Source organism: Mustela erminea, chromosome 11 (assembly GCF_009829155.1).
Source record: "Mustela erminea isolate mMusErm1 chromosome 11, mMusErm1.Pri, whole genome shotgun sequence".
NCBI lineage: Eukaryota > Metazoa > Chordata > Mammalia > Carnivora > Mustelidae > Mustela > Mustela erminea.
Window position 1 is genome coordinate 80,292,034 of NC_045624.1, and position 17,284 is coordinate 80,309,317.

Sequence of the window (17,284 nt, forward strand, 5' to 3'; positions counted from 1 at the left end):
TTATTATTTATATTTTCTGATGACAGTTATTGTCTTTATATCTAGAGCTGTGGTTCTCCGCCAGGGGCAGTTTTGTCCCCCAGGAGACATTTGTCATTGCTTGGAAACATTTGTGATTGTCATCGCTGGTGAAGGGGGGGCGTACTCCTGGCTCCTCACGTGTAGAGGCCGAGGATAGGGCTAAACATCTTACAAAACACAGGACATCATCTCACCACCAAGAAGTATCTGGTGAATATGTCTGTAGCGTTCAGGTTGAAAAACTGCTCTAGAAGCACTGAGACATTTGAGGCAAAGGTAAAGGTATGGAATTCTTTAAATGAATGTAAATGTGTAAACTTGTCTATTAGCTTTGGTAGGTAGCAGTTTTCCTTTAGAAAAGCCATTTGTTAATAAGGTATAATGGTTAAGAGCAAATTAAACAGTGCCGCTTTTTAAAATTCTTTTGTTGGCAGTAAAATGAATTTGGGTCGTTTGGGGTTAGGGACATTAGGCAAGCAGCTCACTCAGCCTATGGTTAAGTATTTTTTAATTTAACTTTAATGGAATCTAATATGATCTCTTCCACTTTTAATTGCATATGAATTTGCTGCTCAAAATACATACACAATTCATATATAGCTCCTGATATGCAAAAGAAAAGAGGCTAGGTTAAAATAATATCTCTGGGATTAACAAACAAAAGAACCCCAAGTAGCTGGCTTCTTATTTTATGTTTCTTAATGCTTGTTTTAATTCAGAGTACTCATTTTTTTAAAAAAATTACAAGTATTTTTCTTAAAGATTTTATTTATTTATTTGAGGTGGGAGGGGCAGAGGGGGGATGAAGAGGGACAAACAGACTTTGCCCTGAGCATGTAGCCTGATTCAGGGCTTGATTTGAAGAGCCTGAGATCATGGCGTGACCTGAAACCAAAAGTCAGGGGCTTGATCAAGTATGTCCTTAATTCTGAGTATTCTTTCTTTCTTTTTTTAAAGATTTTATTAGAGAGTAAGAGAGAGCATGGGCAGGGAGGGTCAGAGGAAGAGGGAGGAGCAGACTCTCCACTGACTAGGGAGCCCCCAGTACGGTTCATCTCAGGACCCTGGGATCATGACCTGAGCTGAAGGCAGGCGCTTAACTGACTGATCCACTCAGGCGCCCCTAATTCTGAGTATTCTTGACCATAAACTTACTCTTCACCTTATGTGTGAAATGTCTCCAAGCTAAAAACTGAAAAATTGTTACTATGCATCTTTTTTTGCTCAAGTTAGTCTTTGTTGTAGTTTGGTTACTGTGTTGTAGGCATGAACCCTTGTATTGCAGTTTAAATATTAGCACCTGTTCCAATGTGTAGCATGGCAATAGCACAGGCATGTTTATGGTTGTCGTTTGTTCTAGTCCTTCTACCATCTTCTTCTTTATTTTTTTTTTTTCCCTTCCCTTCTACCATCTTTAATGCAAGGTTGATAGCGACACCATCAAATTCTTGTTAATAAGAACTGGAGTATGTAGCAATTTAATCTGTGGAAGGTTCTCCAATTCTGACTTCATTCTTCCTAAATATTCTTCTTAAAGACAATGTCTCATTTGAAATGTGATATTATCTCAGCTAAAAAGCTGTATCATATCGAATAGAAAGAATGGAAAGACTAGGGAAATATTGAACTGCTGTGTCTGATTTTTGAATGGCAGTTTGATGTAGTTATCATCAGAAATATATGCAATATGGGGTTGGGGCTGGGTGGCTTAGTGGGTTAAGCATCTGCCTTCAGCTCAGGTCATGATCCCAGGGTCTGGGATCAAGCCCCTCATCGGGCTCACTGCTTAGTGGAGAGCCTGCTTCTCCCTCTCCCTCTGCTTGCTGCTCTTCCTGCTTGTGCTATTCCCCTGTCAAATAAATAAATAAAATCTTAAAAAAAAAGAAATATATGCACTATGAATTCGGGAACAGGATCAATTATGTGTATTCATGTATATGTGTGTATGTGTGTACAGTTACATGGGTATGTGTACATACATTCAGAGGATGTTCATAGTAAGCCTATGTTATATTTTCAATTCTTCCTATGTGTTAATTTTCCTAGGAGTTCTGAGTAAGATAGCTTGGAGTTAACTATAAGGTATAAACTATTACCCTGAATATTTTTTTTTCACATTCAGCATTTTATTTGATTAGATAATTTACATATCTCCCATCCTTCTCTTTAATTCAGTGTGACAACATTTCATAATAAACTACTTTAAAGAGCAGGTTTGGTCAAGAATGGAATGAAATAGCAAAAACAAAACCAAAAAGACCCAAATCACTGCTGCTTTTAAAAAACCAACACTGTCACCACTTATATTGCTCATATTCAAATCAAAACACACAAACTATATCTATATATAATTTTATTATTGTTATTGTATTGTATTATTATATGTATTTATTATTGTATATTGATATATATATTATTTTATTATATTATATATATATATTTTATTTGACAGAGATCACAAGTAGGCGGAGAGATAGGCAGGGGTGGGGGGTTGGGGTGGGAAGCAGGCTCCCTGCTGAGCAGAGAGTCCGATGCGGGGCTCGATCCCAGGACCTTGGGATCATGATCCAAACCGAAGGCAGAGGGTTTAACCCACTGAGCCACTCAGGTGCCCCCCCGACAAGTGATATTTGTGTAAAACATCTTCAGCATTTCCTTGTGGCTGGCTCTCCTCACCGCATGCACAGGGCAGGGCTGCATCTGCACATTTGTCAGCTGGTCGGTCTGTCAGTTTGTCATGCTGGATCTGGGAGGCTCACGCAGCTTCACATTATTGGGAGGGCCTGGATGGGAGACGCTTAAGGTCCTGAAATCCCAAACTGTCATGGCTCCCATCGATGCCAGTAGTGCAAAATCTGCAACAATCTCTCTTGTCCACCACGTAGACAGACCCTCGAGTGATGCTCTTCTGGTGCAGCATCTCCAAGGCTGTGTTGCGGTCTGCAGTCGTGGCTCTCTTGTCGGTGCTGTGGAAGCGATCCATGGCAACTGTGTTGCACTGGAGGCTCGGGTTTGGAACGTCTAGTTTGGACATGAAAGCCCAGCAGCCCAGCAGCCACGGTCATCGTCGTTAAGGAGCATTGGGCAGCGGTCACGACCTGCAGCGGCAACGCTATTCTCTGAGACAAATGATCACTTAGGAGGGGTAGGAACTCTGTTTCCAGAGTTGAGACCTGCTCGGTTTTGGAGGCATCAGCAATGGCTACGGTACCGTCATGAATGACCCAGGCCCGGCAGCTCCCGCTGACAGAGAAGCTGACCCCACGCACCCAGCCACCAGTGCCGCGGCCACCAAAATCGGACATCTGCTGACCAGAAGGCATCTTGCTGCCCCGGGGGTACTGGCTGGCTTTTCACCCACCTCTTGAATGTAGGCAGGAAACACCCTGCCTTTGAAATCACAAGATCCTCCCGCCTGCACAACCTGGCTGGGATGCCCCTCCAAGCTGAGGAAGTGCCCTGCATTTCATAGCTGCCCATGGTCAGGTCTCACTTTGCCTTTCAATCTGTATTTTCCAATAATTCCTGTGTCACACGCATTCTGATTTCTTTCCTCCCTTATTAACACGCGTATCTCTCAAAGGGTGGCGGCAGTCGCATCTTGTTGTCTGTCATAACCCAGGGGATTGTATTGCCCTCTGAATTCTGACAACACAATTTTCTGAATCTCTTCAGTGGAACACTGTTGTTCTTCATATTTATCATTACCTCATTTTGTGCATTTACTCTGTTTTTGGGATCTAATTTTCGTTCGGGTGTTGTATTTACATTCCATTATCTAATTGCATAACACCTTACATGGCTTTGTTATTTTTGGGGGTTCAAAATACATATTAATTTTAAATTACAAGGAGGAACTTGTAAGTCAGCATTCACATTCCCAGCAAGGCCTGGGTGCAGTAACAACTATCTAGTTACTAGTAACTAGTAACTGTGTAGGTACTGTGTTATGTGCTGGGCTGTACCAGTGAGCAAAACAGGCAAAAATGTCTGTCCCCTTAAAATTTACATTCTGAAAATTTAATAAAAAAAAAAGCAAAAAAACCAAGGAATATAAGTATTCCTTTGATCATTCCAAATGTTAAAAAAAAAAAAAAAAAAAAATTACATTTTGGTTAAAGGAAATAAGAAATATACAACAAACATGATACTTAATAAATTATGTTAGATGATGTTTGCATTTGCTTAAAGATAGCCAAGTAGAAATCTCAAGCCATAAAAAGTTCAAGGGTAGTATCGTTATCTGAGAAAACTGGGTTATAGGAGAAAGGAAATAAAAGTGATTTTTACCAGTTGTGTTAAATACAACTGACAATGTATTAAAGAGCATTAAAGAGTGAGAGATTTTCAAAACTTGACATTTATTTCTGAGATTGCATCATTTACTATTTTAATTAAAGAGGAGGAGGGGAGAGTTTGAAGAGATCAGGAGTTAATTAGTAAATATTGCGTATTCTTTTATGGCAGTATTTATTTATTTTTTTAACTCACCTAATTTTCAGTGGAGGAAGGTAAATCTTTAAAAAATGTTTTTTGTTGGTAAAATATATTCTAGTATCAATTCAGATTAGTGACAATAGATATTTTTTTACCTTAGATGAAGGATTTTTCACATATCTGAACATCTCTTTCTGTTGGGCAGCTTGTCTGATGATGTAACTTACAATAAATCAAAAGAAGGACTTTATTATACTTGTGAATCATTGCAAAATTTCTTAAGGTAAGGGAACTTTGATCTTTGAAGGTGACCACGAAAGAAGATTATATCATTCTTTTGTGTTAATACATCTTTTAGACACAAGACATTCTCAGTTGCTAGGGAACGAATAGTCCAAAAGCCCACAAAACTCTTAATAAAGAAGAAAAAAAATATAACGAAGCCATCCCATATTGCAAAATTTAAGTAAAAGTAAGTGAAATTGATTTTTGAGTCTCTGAAGCAGTTGAGGTAACAGGCATCTCTTTGCTGCCTGCATTAGTACTGAAGATATGAGAACGTACCCCTGTTAGACAGTAAAGACAGTGAAGTGATAATGATGGTTGGAGTTCTGTCCCATTTTCTTTTAGTCCCTCTCATTATTATGAGGTAGGATCATATTCATCCAGTTCACATATATTTTTGGACAATGTGTGCACATCTATTTTGATATTTTTAGCTTTTCTCTCTAGAATTTCATCTCAGAATCTCACATTATTGTGAGGGTCATAATAGAAGTCCTGAGATAATTTCATTATTTTGTAAAGTCGAACGGAAATTGTACATTTCTCACAATAGAGCTCATTCTTCCTGTGAATGAAATGAACCCAATGAGTAATGAAACGAAGGTGCAAAGTAGTAATTAATAATGTTAATCACGACTTACAAAGCCTGAGGTCTTTCTTAGCATTTTTGCTTTTTGGAAGAGTGAATCACTTGAGGAGTTTATTATAGACTTAATATCCAGAGGCTGATTATTATTGTTACCTCTCAGCTAGGAGCTCTTCACAAATAGTTCATTGTTTTAATTTTCTATTGTTACTTTGACAAGTCACCCAAAATGTATTGGCTTAAAACACAAATTTGTTATTTTACAGCCTATAGATCGGGAAGTCCTTCCCTGGGCTTATGGCCCTCTTTCTCCATCTTCAGAACTGGCAACATCGGGAGGGTTTCTCCTCATGCTTTGTTCTCTCCGGTTTCCTCTTGCATAGTCATTTCCTCCCCTTCCACTTTTCAGGACTCTAGTGATGACTTTGGACTCACCAGGAAGGTCCACGATAATCCCTTTCTTTTCAGTTCACCTGATGAGTAAAATTTCATTTCATCTGCAAACTTAATTCCCCTTTGCCATGTAACAGCATATAGTTCCAGGTCCTGGCATTTAGCAAGTCGGTCCCTCTGGGAGGCCAGTATACCTCCTACCATAGCCATCCCTCTGGTATCTAATATCTGCATGCTGCTGTCCTTCCACTAGTCAGACTTCTGCTTCTTCTGCCCTTGATCCACCGAACTATTGTTCCACATGAGGTGAAAGAATCGATTGGTTCAGTGTGTTGTCATCATTTATACAGATCTTTTGAACCTGTTGCCTCACAGGCCTTCAAGCCAGAAGTTAGCTGCTTCTAGATCTGATATGTCTTGATGCAATTAGTCGAGGGCCAGGGTGAAGGTCATACATGAGACTACTGCTCCCCATTTGTAAGGAAACGTGTAGGACTCTTCTTTCATCGGGGACTGTCAAAAGGAAAACTTGTCTCAGAAAGATGACTGTGGGCATGGCAGAAATCTTGATTGCTTATTCAAGATGAGTTTCATGGGAGGGAAAGGGTTGCCAATATTTACATATTTAAGACACAATATGCAGACATTTCTGTTTCTGTTAAGGGAACTTAACTTATTTAAGACCTGCCATTCTCACCCCCTGTGGAAAATAACTTAGTTGCAGAATTTCAAGGTGTCTCCCAACTCCCTTCCAGTAATCTCTGGTGTTCTTCAAAACTTTGCTGCTTGGCATCTGGTGCAAGGGGAAGCCCGTGACAAGATGTGTAGTATATTCGCTGTTTTCCGTGCTCTTGGCATAGATATTGAATATGATCGCTACTAATACTTGGCCAGTCTCTTCAGCCTCTTTCGGGCGCCTCAACTGTGGGTGGTTTGCACCATCATCCCTCAGCTGGAACTCAGCTCCCCACTGGCCATCTCTCAAGCTCTGCGTTGAAATTCCCTTGATTATCACTGACTTAGTCTCCTAGCAGACAGATTAATGCTGAGCTACTTTTCTTGTTCATTCCAGCAGCCTTTCTTTTTTTTCCACATCCTGCTGAAGCCAGATGAGATCCCGGGCTGAGTGGTTTTACAGATCTACTTTGCCTAAACGTGCCATGTTACCATTTCCCCTTCGACTGCTTTCCCCTGGGCAGTGGTTTGCTCCTTTACGATGTGATCTGGGACCCAAACTGCCTCCACTCTGATACTCCAAAGCCTGAATTTTGGTATTCTCACTAATGCAATGGTTAATTAAATGTATTTTTCAGATTTCTTAAAGTGAGTAAATGGTATAATGTAGGTGAAACACCTCAGAGTGGTATAGAGTAGAAGCCTCAACGTGATTGCTAATCACTTTGAACCGATTTGGATTTGCATCCAAAACTTGGAAGCCTATCTTGCTCTGGGTTATCTGTGTTATCTGACATAATAGTAAGTATTCTGATTTCTGAACTATTTCTTTAGGTATGTTTATGAAGTAATTATATCAATGAGTGCTATCACTTTTTAATATTATACTTGAGATTATTTTTAAATGTATCATTCTGAAGATTATCTTTTTTTGACAGAGAGAGATCACAAGTAGACGGAGAGAGAGGCAGTCAGAGAGAGAGAGAGGGAAGCAGGCTCCCTGCTGAGCAGAGAGCCCGATGCAGGACTTGATTCCAGGACCCTGAGATCATGACCTGAGCCGAAGGCAGCGGCTTAACCCACTGAGCCACCCAGGCGCCCATTCTGAAGATTATCTTGAAACTATGGACTTGGAACAAAGAGACTTAGAAGTTTCCCGTGGAAAAAGGAAGGGAAACTATATTCCCTGTTGTCCATGAATGTAATAGTGAATGGTCATTAAAGCCAGTTAATTAAGATGGTAACAAAGCAAGAATTGACAGGTGACAGAAATTTTTTCTGTCAGAACTTGTGGCAGGGATGGAAGTGAGAGATTTGCACTGCAGAAAAATTAAAGTATATGAGTATATCAGTCAGGAGGAAAAATATCCTGTCTAGGATTCTCATTATATACTACATTCTTTCTAGTAGAAGAAATGGGAGCTAGTGTCAACATAACATAAGAGGAATTGACATATGATTTGAACGGAGCTCTGTCTGGTATCAAAAGCTCATGTTATTTACACTGTGTTCTTTTATTTTTTTTCCTGGAAAGAATGGGATAAAATGGTAAAACAGACAATTGTTTTTTAAAAAAGGAAAAAAAGGGGCATCTGGGTGGCTCATTCGGTTAAGCATCTGCCTTTGGCTCAGGTCATGATCTCAGGGTCCTGGGATTGAGCCCTGCATTGGGCTCCCTGCTCCGTGGGGAGTCTGCTTCTTCTTTTCTCTCTGCCCCTCCCCCTGCTTGTGCTCTCTCTCTTTCTCTCTCTCTCTCAAATGAATAAATAATAAAATCTTAATAAAACAAGCAAAAGAACTAGTTCTTTTGGTGGGGGCAGTTATATGGTTTTAATTAATTTTTATTACCAAGAAACATTTCAAATGTGGTTTTATACATTACAGAGTACAACAGGATATTTGTATTGGGGCTGCAGATGTAAGCTTCCTTGACTTCACTTATTTAAAGTTTATTTGTGAATTAGGTTCTGTTTTCTTTTTTTAATTTTCTAAGCATGAAAAAATTACCCTAGAATCAACTTTAGAGAATTTTCTGTATCTATTTGAGAGGATTTGCATATACTTGAACTGAATTGTTTTTGTCTGATTCATACTCCATTCGTTCTTTAAAGAACTTATATCTGGCATATGTCGGTAGTGACTTAATAAGTGACATTACGTTTCGTACATAATGCAAAGTACAGATTGCATATTTGGAACTTATCTCTACCGACTCTGAATTCTGTCCTAGTCCCTGTACCACAGGAAGAAGGTCAGACTTCATTTAGAAATGAACACAATATTAACGGCACAAAGCACAAGTGCTTGCACACCAATTAGCTTTATTGGTTTTCCTGTAAAGAACTAAATGCCCTGGATCAATTACAGTGATGTTGAGGTTTATCTGTTTGTACCCCAAATCAATTAATCTTTTCAGGAGTTCATGTTCCTGGATGTCATCTTAGGCTCAAATGAAAGAGAGAGCCTTGGGCTGGATGGAGTTGTTCATGGGCAACTTGGTCTTTAAAACAGGACTCTTTAATCTGCCCCTTAGCAGAAATTCTGAGCAATCCAGTAATAGGCAGGAATTCCAAATAAAACTGAATGTGGGGATTTTATATGACCGGATGACTGTGCCTTGAATAGTTGGGATGATGAACCTATAGGGTCAAAATTTAAATGACTATGAGAAAAACCTCATAGTTTGAATAAGTTTAAAAAAAAATTAGTAAAAGCTGGATTTAAATCTTTTAAAATGATTAATTTTGAATCCCCTAAGAATATGAAAACTTCATGTAAAACTAACATGTTCAGTTACAAATACATGTTAGCGTATGCATCTGTGCATATGTGAAAGCAGCGTATACCAGTAGCATCCGTGGTCAGCTGGAAGCAGGCTGTAGGACCTGTTGGTAGTATTGCACAACGCTGGAGTTGTGCCAGAAAAAACAGGGTTGAACTGGTTCCTGCATGTGCCCTGGATTCACTTCTCCTAAGACGATAAAAACCTGCCAGGCCCTGGCTTTCAAAGATGGTTTAGTCATGCATGTGCAACCCATCTGTTGGATGCATAAGGGGTTTCCTACTCGGCTCAGCCCTGTAGCCACAAGCATGGTTGCTGTTTCTCCTCACCCCTCCTTCTTTAATTCCTCCCCCCTGCCAGGAGTGTGCGGGCTCTGAAAACAGGTGCATCTGAGGCCACTCCAGGGAAATCCTTCTATGGACACTGATGGGAGGCAAAATTACAGGCTTCTTTTGCTGCCTAGCTTGCTTCCAGCGTAGTTTGATTCAGTGATTCAGAGAAGACCAAACCCCAAAGATTCAGTTAGCTAATGAAAAATATTTACAGTTACAAATTTAACCGAACTTGAATGTAGACCTCCGTGACTTTCAGCCCTTCTGTATAGTAAAGCTCCCTGTGTTACCTGGGTGAACCAGAGCAGAGGCTTCATTCTCTCTCTTTCCCTCTCTCCCTGCCCCCCTCTCTCTGCTCTCTCTCCCTCCCTTCATAAGGTTTAGCAGCGTACACTTTAATCTCAGTGGTTGTAGCTGGCAGGATAACCATGGGGAGTCTCCTTCAGTACATTTCTGGTTCCCCCTTCCTCCTACCTTGGTTCACTGCACACATCCTCCAAGTCTGACCTGCCATGCTTCTGTCCTACTGTTTTCTAGCATGGCCTTTCTTTTAAAAAAAAAAAAAAATCCCAATGGCAGTTAAGACCAGGTTTTGCATTCAGGGAGGTACAATTTCAAGTCACAAACTTGAAATACACAGGGGCGCCTGGTGGCTCAGTTGTTTGAACATCTGCCTTCAGGTCTGGTCACGTACCTAGGGTCCTGGGACCGAGCCCCACGTCAGGCTTTCTGCTCAGTGGGAGCCTGCTTCCTCCCCGTTCCTGCTGCATCCCCTGCTTGTACTCTTTCTCTGCAAATAAATCTTAAAAAAAAAAAAAGACCTTTAAAAAATTGTGTACACAGATCTTTGTGGTACAAGATATTTTCTAGCCCCCCCCTTTTTTTATTTTAAAGATTTTATGTATTTATTTGACAGAGATCACAAGTAGGCAGAGAGGCAGGCAGAGAGAGGGGAAGGGAAGCAGGCTCCCTGCTGAGCAGAGAGCTGGATATGGGACTAGATCCTAGGACCCTGGATCAAGACCTGAGCCGAAGGCAGAGGCTTTAACCCACAGAGGCATCCAGGTGCCCGTATTTTATAGCCTTTTAACAGGGCATGCTAGCTAGTGGTCTGATAGCAAATTTTTACTTACATACATGTTTTTGACACATCCACATTCTAAAAAGATCACAATGAAGAAAGGCAAGAGTGGGTCTTTCTAAAGTGGGTCTGTTTAAAATACATTCTACTATGAACTTGGGAACCACATAAGCAATTATTATTAATTTTCTTTTCTCTCCATGCAGATTTATGAGAAGTATCAAGATTTGTATACTGTGGAGCCAAATAATGCACGGCAGCTGGTGGAAATTGCCGCCAGGGATATTGAGAAACTTCTAAGCAACAGATCTAAAGCTCTGGTGGTGAGTTTAAGTTGGATCTGCTCATTTTATTATTTTCCATTGCTTATTTATTTTTCATACTTCATTTTCTCTAGTATGCTTCCTTTACCTTGGGAATAGTGTCGAGGTAACGTGTTCCTAAAAGGTGAGAGATCACAGTTTCATAGTGGAACGCAGAATAATCAGCGTATTTCTGATGATTAGTTCATTTTTTATGTTAGGTGATTTAATAACATAGGAGCAGTGTATTTAATTGGGGCATATATCTGTTTATCCATTTGTAAGTTATGTGGCACATTCATCATGTTTAAATCTATGATACAACATAAGACCCACAAATATTGCCAGTACCCTTCAAGCTGTCTTTGTAATCATCTCTTTTCCCTGTAAGGTGGCCAGGACTCATTTTCTTTTCTTTTTAAAAATAGACACACCTCGCATAAATGTTTTGCGAAATATGGTGGTTGTGAGTTTGCTTGTTTTTCAGCTTTATTAAAATATTGTAGTGTATACAGCCATCAACACTTGCTTTCTTCCCTCAGTGTTACGTGTGTATTTATCTGAGTGTTTGCACTTGGCTTAAATTCACTCTCATTCACAGTTGAAAATTATCTTATGAGGGCTTATCTCCATTGGTTCATTTCTTCTCTGTTGGCAAACTATCATTCGAATTATCTCCAGATGAGTGCTACTGTGAATACTGCTGCTGAATTTTCTTGAACAAGTCTCGTGGTACATAAATGCAGGGATACCTGTAGGGTATTATATACATGACAGGAGAATTAATGACCATAGTGTACTCACAGATATGAATATTGTTTTCCAAAATGGTTCTATCAGTTTACACCTCCACCAGCTGTATACAAGTCCCCACTGATCCTTATTCTGGCCAATAAATGGCCATGACAGATTTCTTAATTGTGGACCGGCAAATGGAAGTAAAGTGTAAAGTAGAACCTCCCCTTCTTAGTCATGAGTCGTAAGACAACTTAGTTCATTATCCACTCACCATTTTTGTTTCTTCAGTGAAATACCTGTTTATATGTTTTGCACATTTTAATTTTTTAAATTGATTTTTTGTCATGTATTCTTGATGGTAACTCATTTAAGTTCTGTGTAATGCAAATATCTTTTTGTGACTTGCTTGTGACTTGTCTTTTCATTGTTCTGGTGATGTATTCTGACAAAATACATTCTTCATTTTAACGTAGTCACAGTGACCTTTTAAAAAACTTATGAGTAAAAAAAAGTTATTAGTATTTCAGGGTGTGTGTTTTAAGAAATCCTTCTCTGTCCTGAGATTGTAAACATTTTTTATATATTTTATTCTAAAAAGTTCTGTCTTTCAGATTGATTTACTCTGAGACTAATGTCAGTATACATTGTTAGATTGCAGTTTATTTCTATTCATTCATTCATTCATTCATTCACTCATTCATTTATATATGTATACTTATATGACAGAGAGAGAGAGCCCAAGCAGGGGGAGAGGCAGAGGGAGAAGCTCTCCCTGCTGAGCATCAGCCTGATGCCAGGTTCTATCCCAGGACCCTGGGATCATAACCAGAGCCAAGGGCAGATGCTTAACCACGGGTCCCTAGGTTGCACTTTAGATTAAATGTTTTTCTAACCAATTTTTCCATGGCCACTTTCTAGCTTGCCTTACCCCAGAGAGCTCCAAATATCAAGCTCGATTTCTGGCAAACCCAGTCCCTTCCCGTATTCTTCAGAAGGATCTTGAGTATTTTTGAACCTTCACAATCTAAGTTTTAGATTCTAAGTTTAATCTAAGTTTTGGATTCATCTTGCCATTATCCAAGAAAATCTTTTCTGGGATTTTGATTGGTGTTTGCATTGACTCAGACCAAATTGGGAAGATTGATATCATTATGGTATTTTGTCCTTCTCATTTATAAATAGACTCTTCTTGCCACTGAGCAAGTTTTTATTCTATTAAATAATAATTTAAAATTCTTTTGTAAAGTTCCTATATATCTTCTGCTAGGGACACTGCTGGGGCTTGTGTTTAGCTTCTCTTAGTCTACAAATCACAGTGCTGTTATAAGAATTTGTCCCAGGACAGCTCTGAATGTCCTGTTTACTTATCACTCACAGTTCAGATTTTTAGCTTACTCTATTATATATCTGTATATCTGGGCACTCAGAAATTTTGCCTGCTTTTTTGGCACTGATAAATCTTTATGGTTCTTAAGATATCCAAAATCTTGTTGTAATATAAAAGGAAAGTTCTTTGGAATACTTGAATGCCATATTGCCAGAAGTTGAAACATTTAATTTTTAAGAAAGATTTACATGACTTATCCATGGTAAAGTAAGTTTTCATTACTGGAAGATTCAAAGCATTCTTCTCGTAAATTTTGGGTATGTGAATACCATTTTTACGCATCATTTACAAATGTTAAAGTGTGTTTTCAATAAAAGTTTATTTAATAAAAATAAGTACTTTCTACTTAAGTAATTAATTAATTAACTCACTCAATGACAGCTGAAAAGGATTCCAATTATACTAATTTTTATCAGCTTACCTTTTTCCTCCAAACATAAGAAGTAGATAATCCGGACATCAAAGTCCCATGAAAGGGGTGCCTGGGTAGTTCAGTGGGTTAAAGCCTCTGCTTTCGGCTTAGGTCATGATCTCAGGGTCCTGGGATCAAGCCCCACATAGGGCTCTCTGCTCTGCGGAGAGCATGCTTCCTCCTCTCTCTCTCTGACTGCCTCTCTTGCTTACTTGTAATCTCTGTCTGTCAAATAAATAAATAAAATCAAAAAAAAAAAAAAAAAGGAAAAAAGAAAAAAAAAGTCCCATGAAAAATGATCACAGAATGAAATATCATGTCTCTTGCTTTAATTGGATTAAAATTGAGCCTATTGAGAGTTTCTTTTTCACCATTTGGATTTAAAGCTCTAGACACCTGGCACATTATTTGAGTCCTGTGGGGGACCAGTGACTATCCTAAATGCATTAATGGCAGAATACAGAAATCACAATGACTAATTAAATGTGGAATTAGATTATATGTCAGGGGGAAAGAGTCATGTTTGTTTTCAGACTAAATTCTTTATTTAACTTTTTTGACTCCACAAAAACAGAACACACATTATTTCAAAGGAAAATGTTTTGAGGCTAATTGAAAAACAGGTGCTACATTGTACTGTAAATGAATGCAAGATGGCATTATTAATTAACTTCTATTTTTATTGTAGGCTTATACTCTGGGAGACTTCTTGACTAAAAGGCTTAATTTATCTGGGTGGGATGCCAATGTAATTCCACAAGTAAACATACCAGAAAATACCACGAGTGTACAAATTTGACGTAGATAAAGTTTAATGCCAGATCGACCTTATGAGTATTTACTAAGTAGCATTATCTAATTATTTCTTGTAATAAGACTAAGCTCTTGACATCATTATTACTGTCATTTTTCCATGAGAAAACTGGGTCTTCGAGAAATCTTCTAACTTGCTCAAGGAAGTGTATCTAATAACTAATCTATGTCAGTGCTTCTTAAATTTTAATGGTATTGGTTCACCTGTGGCTCTTCTTAAAATGTACAAGCTTATTCAGTAGTCCTGGCCAGAGAGACTACATTTTTTATAAGTATCCAGGTAATACTGATACTTCTGGTATAAAACTATACTTTGAATTAGCAAGAGTGGAAGAGCATTCAAATTTAGGGGTGTCAGACTTGATTTGCATTTTAAGAGTTGCATTCTTACCTACTATATAAATATATCCTTTGGTCTAAAAAAGTGTATAATCGTTGAGGATGAAAGGAAGGCTAGAGAATTTGCTATTAATTACTGTTCATCAGAGTGACTAAGAATTATGCTACTTAGGTATTTACTCCAAAGATACAAATACAGTGATCTGAAGGAGAACATGCACCCCACTGTTAATAGCAGCCACATCCACTATAGCTAAGCTCTGGAAAGAGCCTAGGTGTCCATCGACAGATGAATGGATAAAGTAAGATATAGTATATATATATATATATATATATATATATATATATATATATATATATATATATATATATACACACAATGGAATACAGCTCAGCCGTCAAAAAGAAAATGAAATCTTGCCATTTGCAACAACGCCGATGGAACTAGAGGGCATTTATTATGCTAATCAAAATAAGTCAGTCAGGTAAAGCCAATTATTATATGACGTCATTCATTTTGTAGAATTCAAGAAACAAAATGGAGGAGCATAGGGGAAGGGAGGGAAAAATAAAACAAGATGAAATCTGAGAGGGTGAAAAACCGTAAGAGACTCTTAACCACAGGAAACAAACCGAGGTTTGCTGGAGGGGAAGGAGGTGGCAGGGTGGGGTAACTGGGTGATGGACATTAAGGAAGGTGTGTGATGTAATGAGCAGTGGGCATTATATGAGACTGAAGAATCACTGACCTCTACCTCTGAAACTAATAATATATGTTAGTTAATTGAATTTAAATTAAAAAAAGGAAAAAAATCCAATGATAGAAAGAATAAATAAATAAAATCTTTCGAAGGATTAGTCAGAAAAAAAAAAAAGACTTGGATATTCCAGTTGATAGAATATTCTGGAAGGCTATGAATTTTTTTTAAGGGACTCCTGTATCAATTAGCCATCTTCAAAAAATGACTAAATGAAGTAAAATATACAGTATTGAAAAAGTTTTCTTTTTTATTTGAATGTGAGAAATTTTTTTTTTTTTAAAGATTTTATTTATTTATTTGACAGAGAGAGATCACAAGTAGATGGAGAGGCAGGCAGGGGGGTGGGGGAAGCAGGCTCCCTGCTGAGCAGAGAGCCCGATGTGGGACTCGATCCCAGGACCCTGAGATCATGACCTGAGCCAAAGGCAGTGGCTTTAACCCACTGAGCCACCCAGGCGCCCCTGAATGTGAGAAAATTTTAAGCCTCTATTCTTCAGTATCAAGATGAGCAACCTAAGAGGAAGAAGTAGCTTGAATTGGTTGTTTACTCATGTATCTACTGAAGAAATGGCCAGTTTAGGTTGATAATTCAGTTTTCTTGTTTGTCTGTTTTGTTTTGTTTTTAAGATTTGAGACTTGAGAGAGTGAGAGAGAGAGCATGAGAGGGGAGAGGGTCAGAGGGAGAAACAGACTCCGTGCTGAGCAGGGAGCCCGACGTGGGACTTGCTTCCTTCCTTTATTCTTTCTTTCCTTCCTTCCTTCCTTCCTTCCATTTAGTGGTATGATTACTTTTTAATATCTGTGATATATTTTATTACGTATGCATGTACACAGATTTTAAGATTTTGAACCTTACATTTTTAATCAACAGCTTGTTGATTTAAAACTAATTTTATTGCCTTTTATTTATCTTGAATTTGTTTATGTGTTTGACTCTAAACTATTCTGACAAGATTGTCTTTTTTTCGTTTCAGCATTGATTTTGATGTTTTATTCACACTCATTTTATGCTATGGTGTTTTTATGTGTTCCTTCAGCCAGCCTTAAAGCTGAAAGAGAAACCAATGTAAAAAGTTTCTTTCGCCCTAAAACTATGTCTTTTATGAAAGTAAAACAGACTTTTGAACTTAGTTTTTTGTTTTGTTTTGTCTTTATGACCATATAAAAACATGTTTCTAATGATTGATATTCCAGAAAGCCTATATGACACAGGCACATGAAACATCTACTTATTCTTGTTTTATAAATGAGGAAACTCAGACAAGACTAGTGTTCTTGTTTAAGGCTTATACAGGTAACACGAGATAGTGGTGGAATTCAATTTTAAGGTGTCTGTCTAAAGATTTTTTACCCTCTTCTAAGCCCATTTTATTTTTAAAATCTTCTGCTGAGTGACAATTTCTCTGGCACTTATTACATCCTTTTCTCAGAAAATGGCTCAGTGTGATGACTATTAATGTTAATCAATATTAACATTAATTGCTAACATTATTGAATTGTTCTAAGACATACTCAAAGAGTGTTTACAAGCAACAACCCCCTCCAGAAGAACACCCCCAAACCACAATGATCATTTAACGTTGTTACCAACATTTATTTTGGCCTGATCTAGGCTGAAAAATCTGCAACTGTATATGAATAGTTCATGGGAGAAAGCTCTTTAACCAAATGATCTAGCTTCGAGTGGTGCCTTCTGAAAGATGGAGGTGAATGAGATCATGGTCTCATGGTTCATCAACCTGCATGGCCAAGGAGACCTACTGAGTAAATGAAGGTTTTCAGACATTTTGCTCAAAGAAAAGAGGAGCAAGATTATGATAACTGAATTTCTGTAGTGACACTTTTCCAATTATGGTGTATCCTGTCTCCCTCTGGTGTCCTGGTAAGTTTAATTGAAATGACTCTAATTTATTATAAAGCTTTAAGTACTGTAATATGCC

At 38.3% G+C, this 17,284-nt stretch overlaps 1 protein-coding gene and 1 pseudogene across 6 annotated transcripts in view; one reads left to right on the forward strand and one right to left on the reverse strand.

The window, feature by feature from the left end:
• The window catches only part of CACNA2D1 (calcium voltage-gated channel auxiliary subunit alpha2delta 1), a 514,151-nt gene that overhangs the window by 100,449 nt on the left and 396,418 nt on the right, over window positions 1–17,284 (forward strand). For all 6 annotated transcript variants that reach the window (XM_032303892.1, XM_032303893.1, XM_032303894.1 and 3 more), the window contains exon 3: window positions 10,799–10,915. In XM_032303892.1, coding sequence (XP_032159783.1) covers window positions 10,799–10,915 — 117 coding nt within the window. The remainder of the gene's footprint in view (window positions 1–10,798; window positions 10,916–17,284) is intronic.
• LOC116569497 lies at window positions 2,749–3,621 on the reverse strand (annotated as a pseudogene).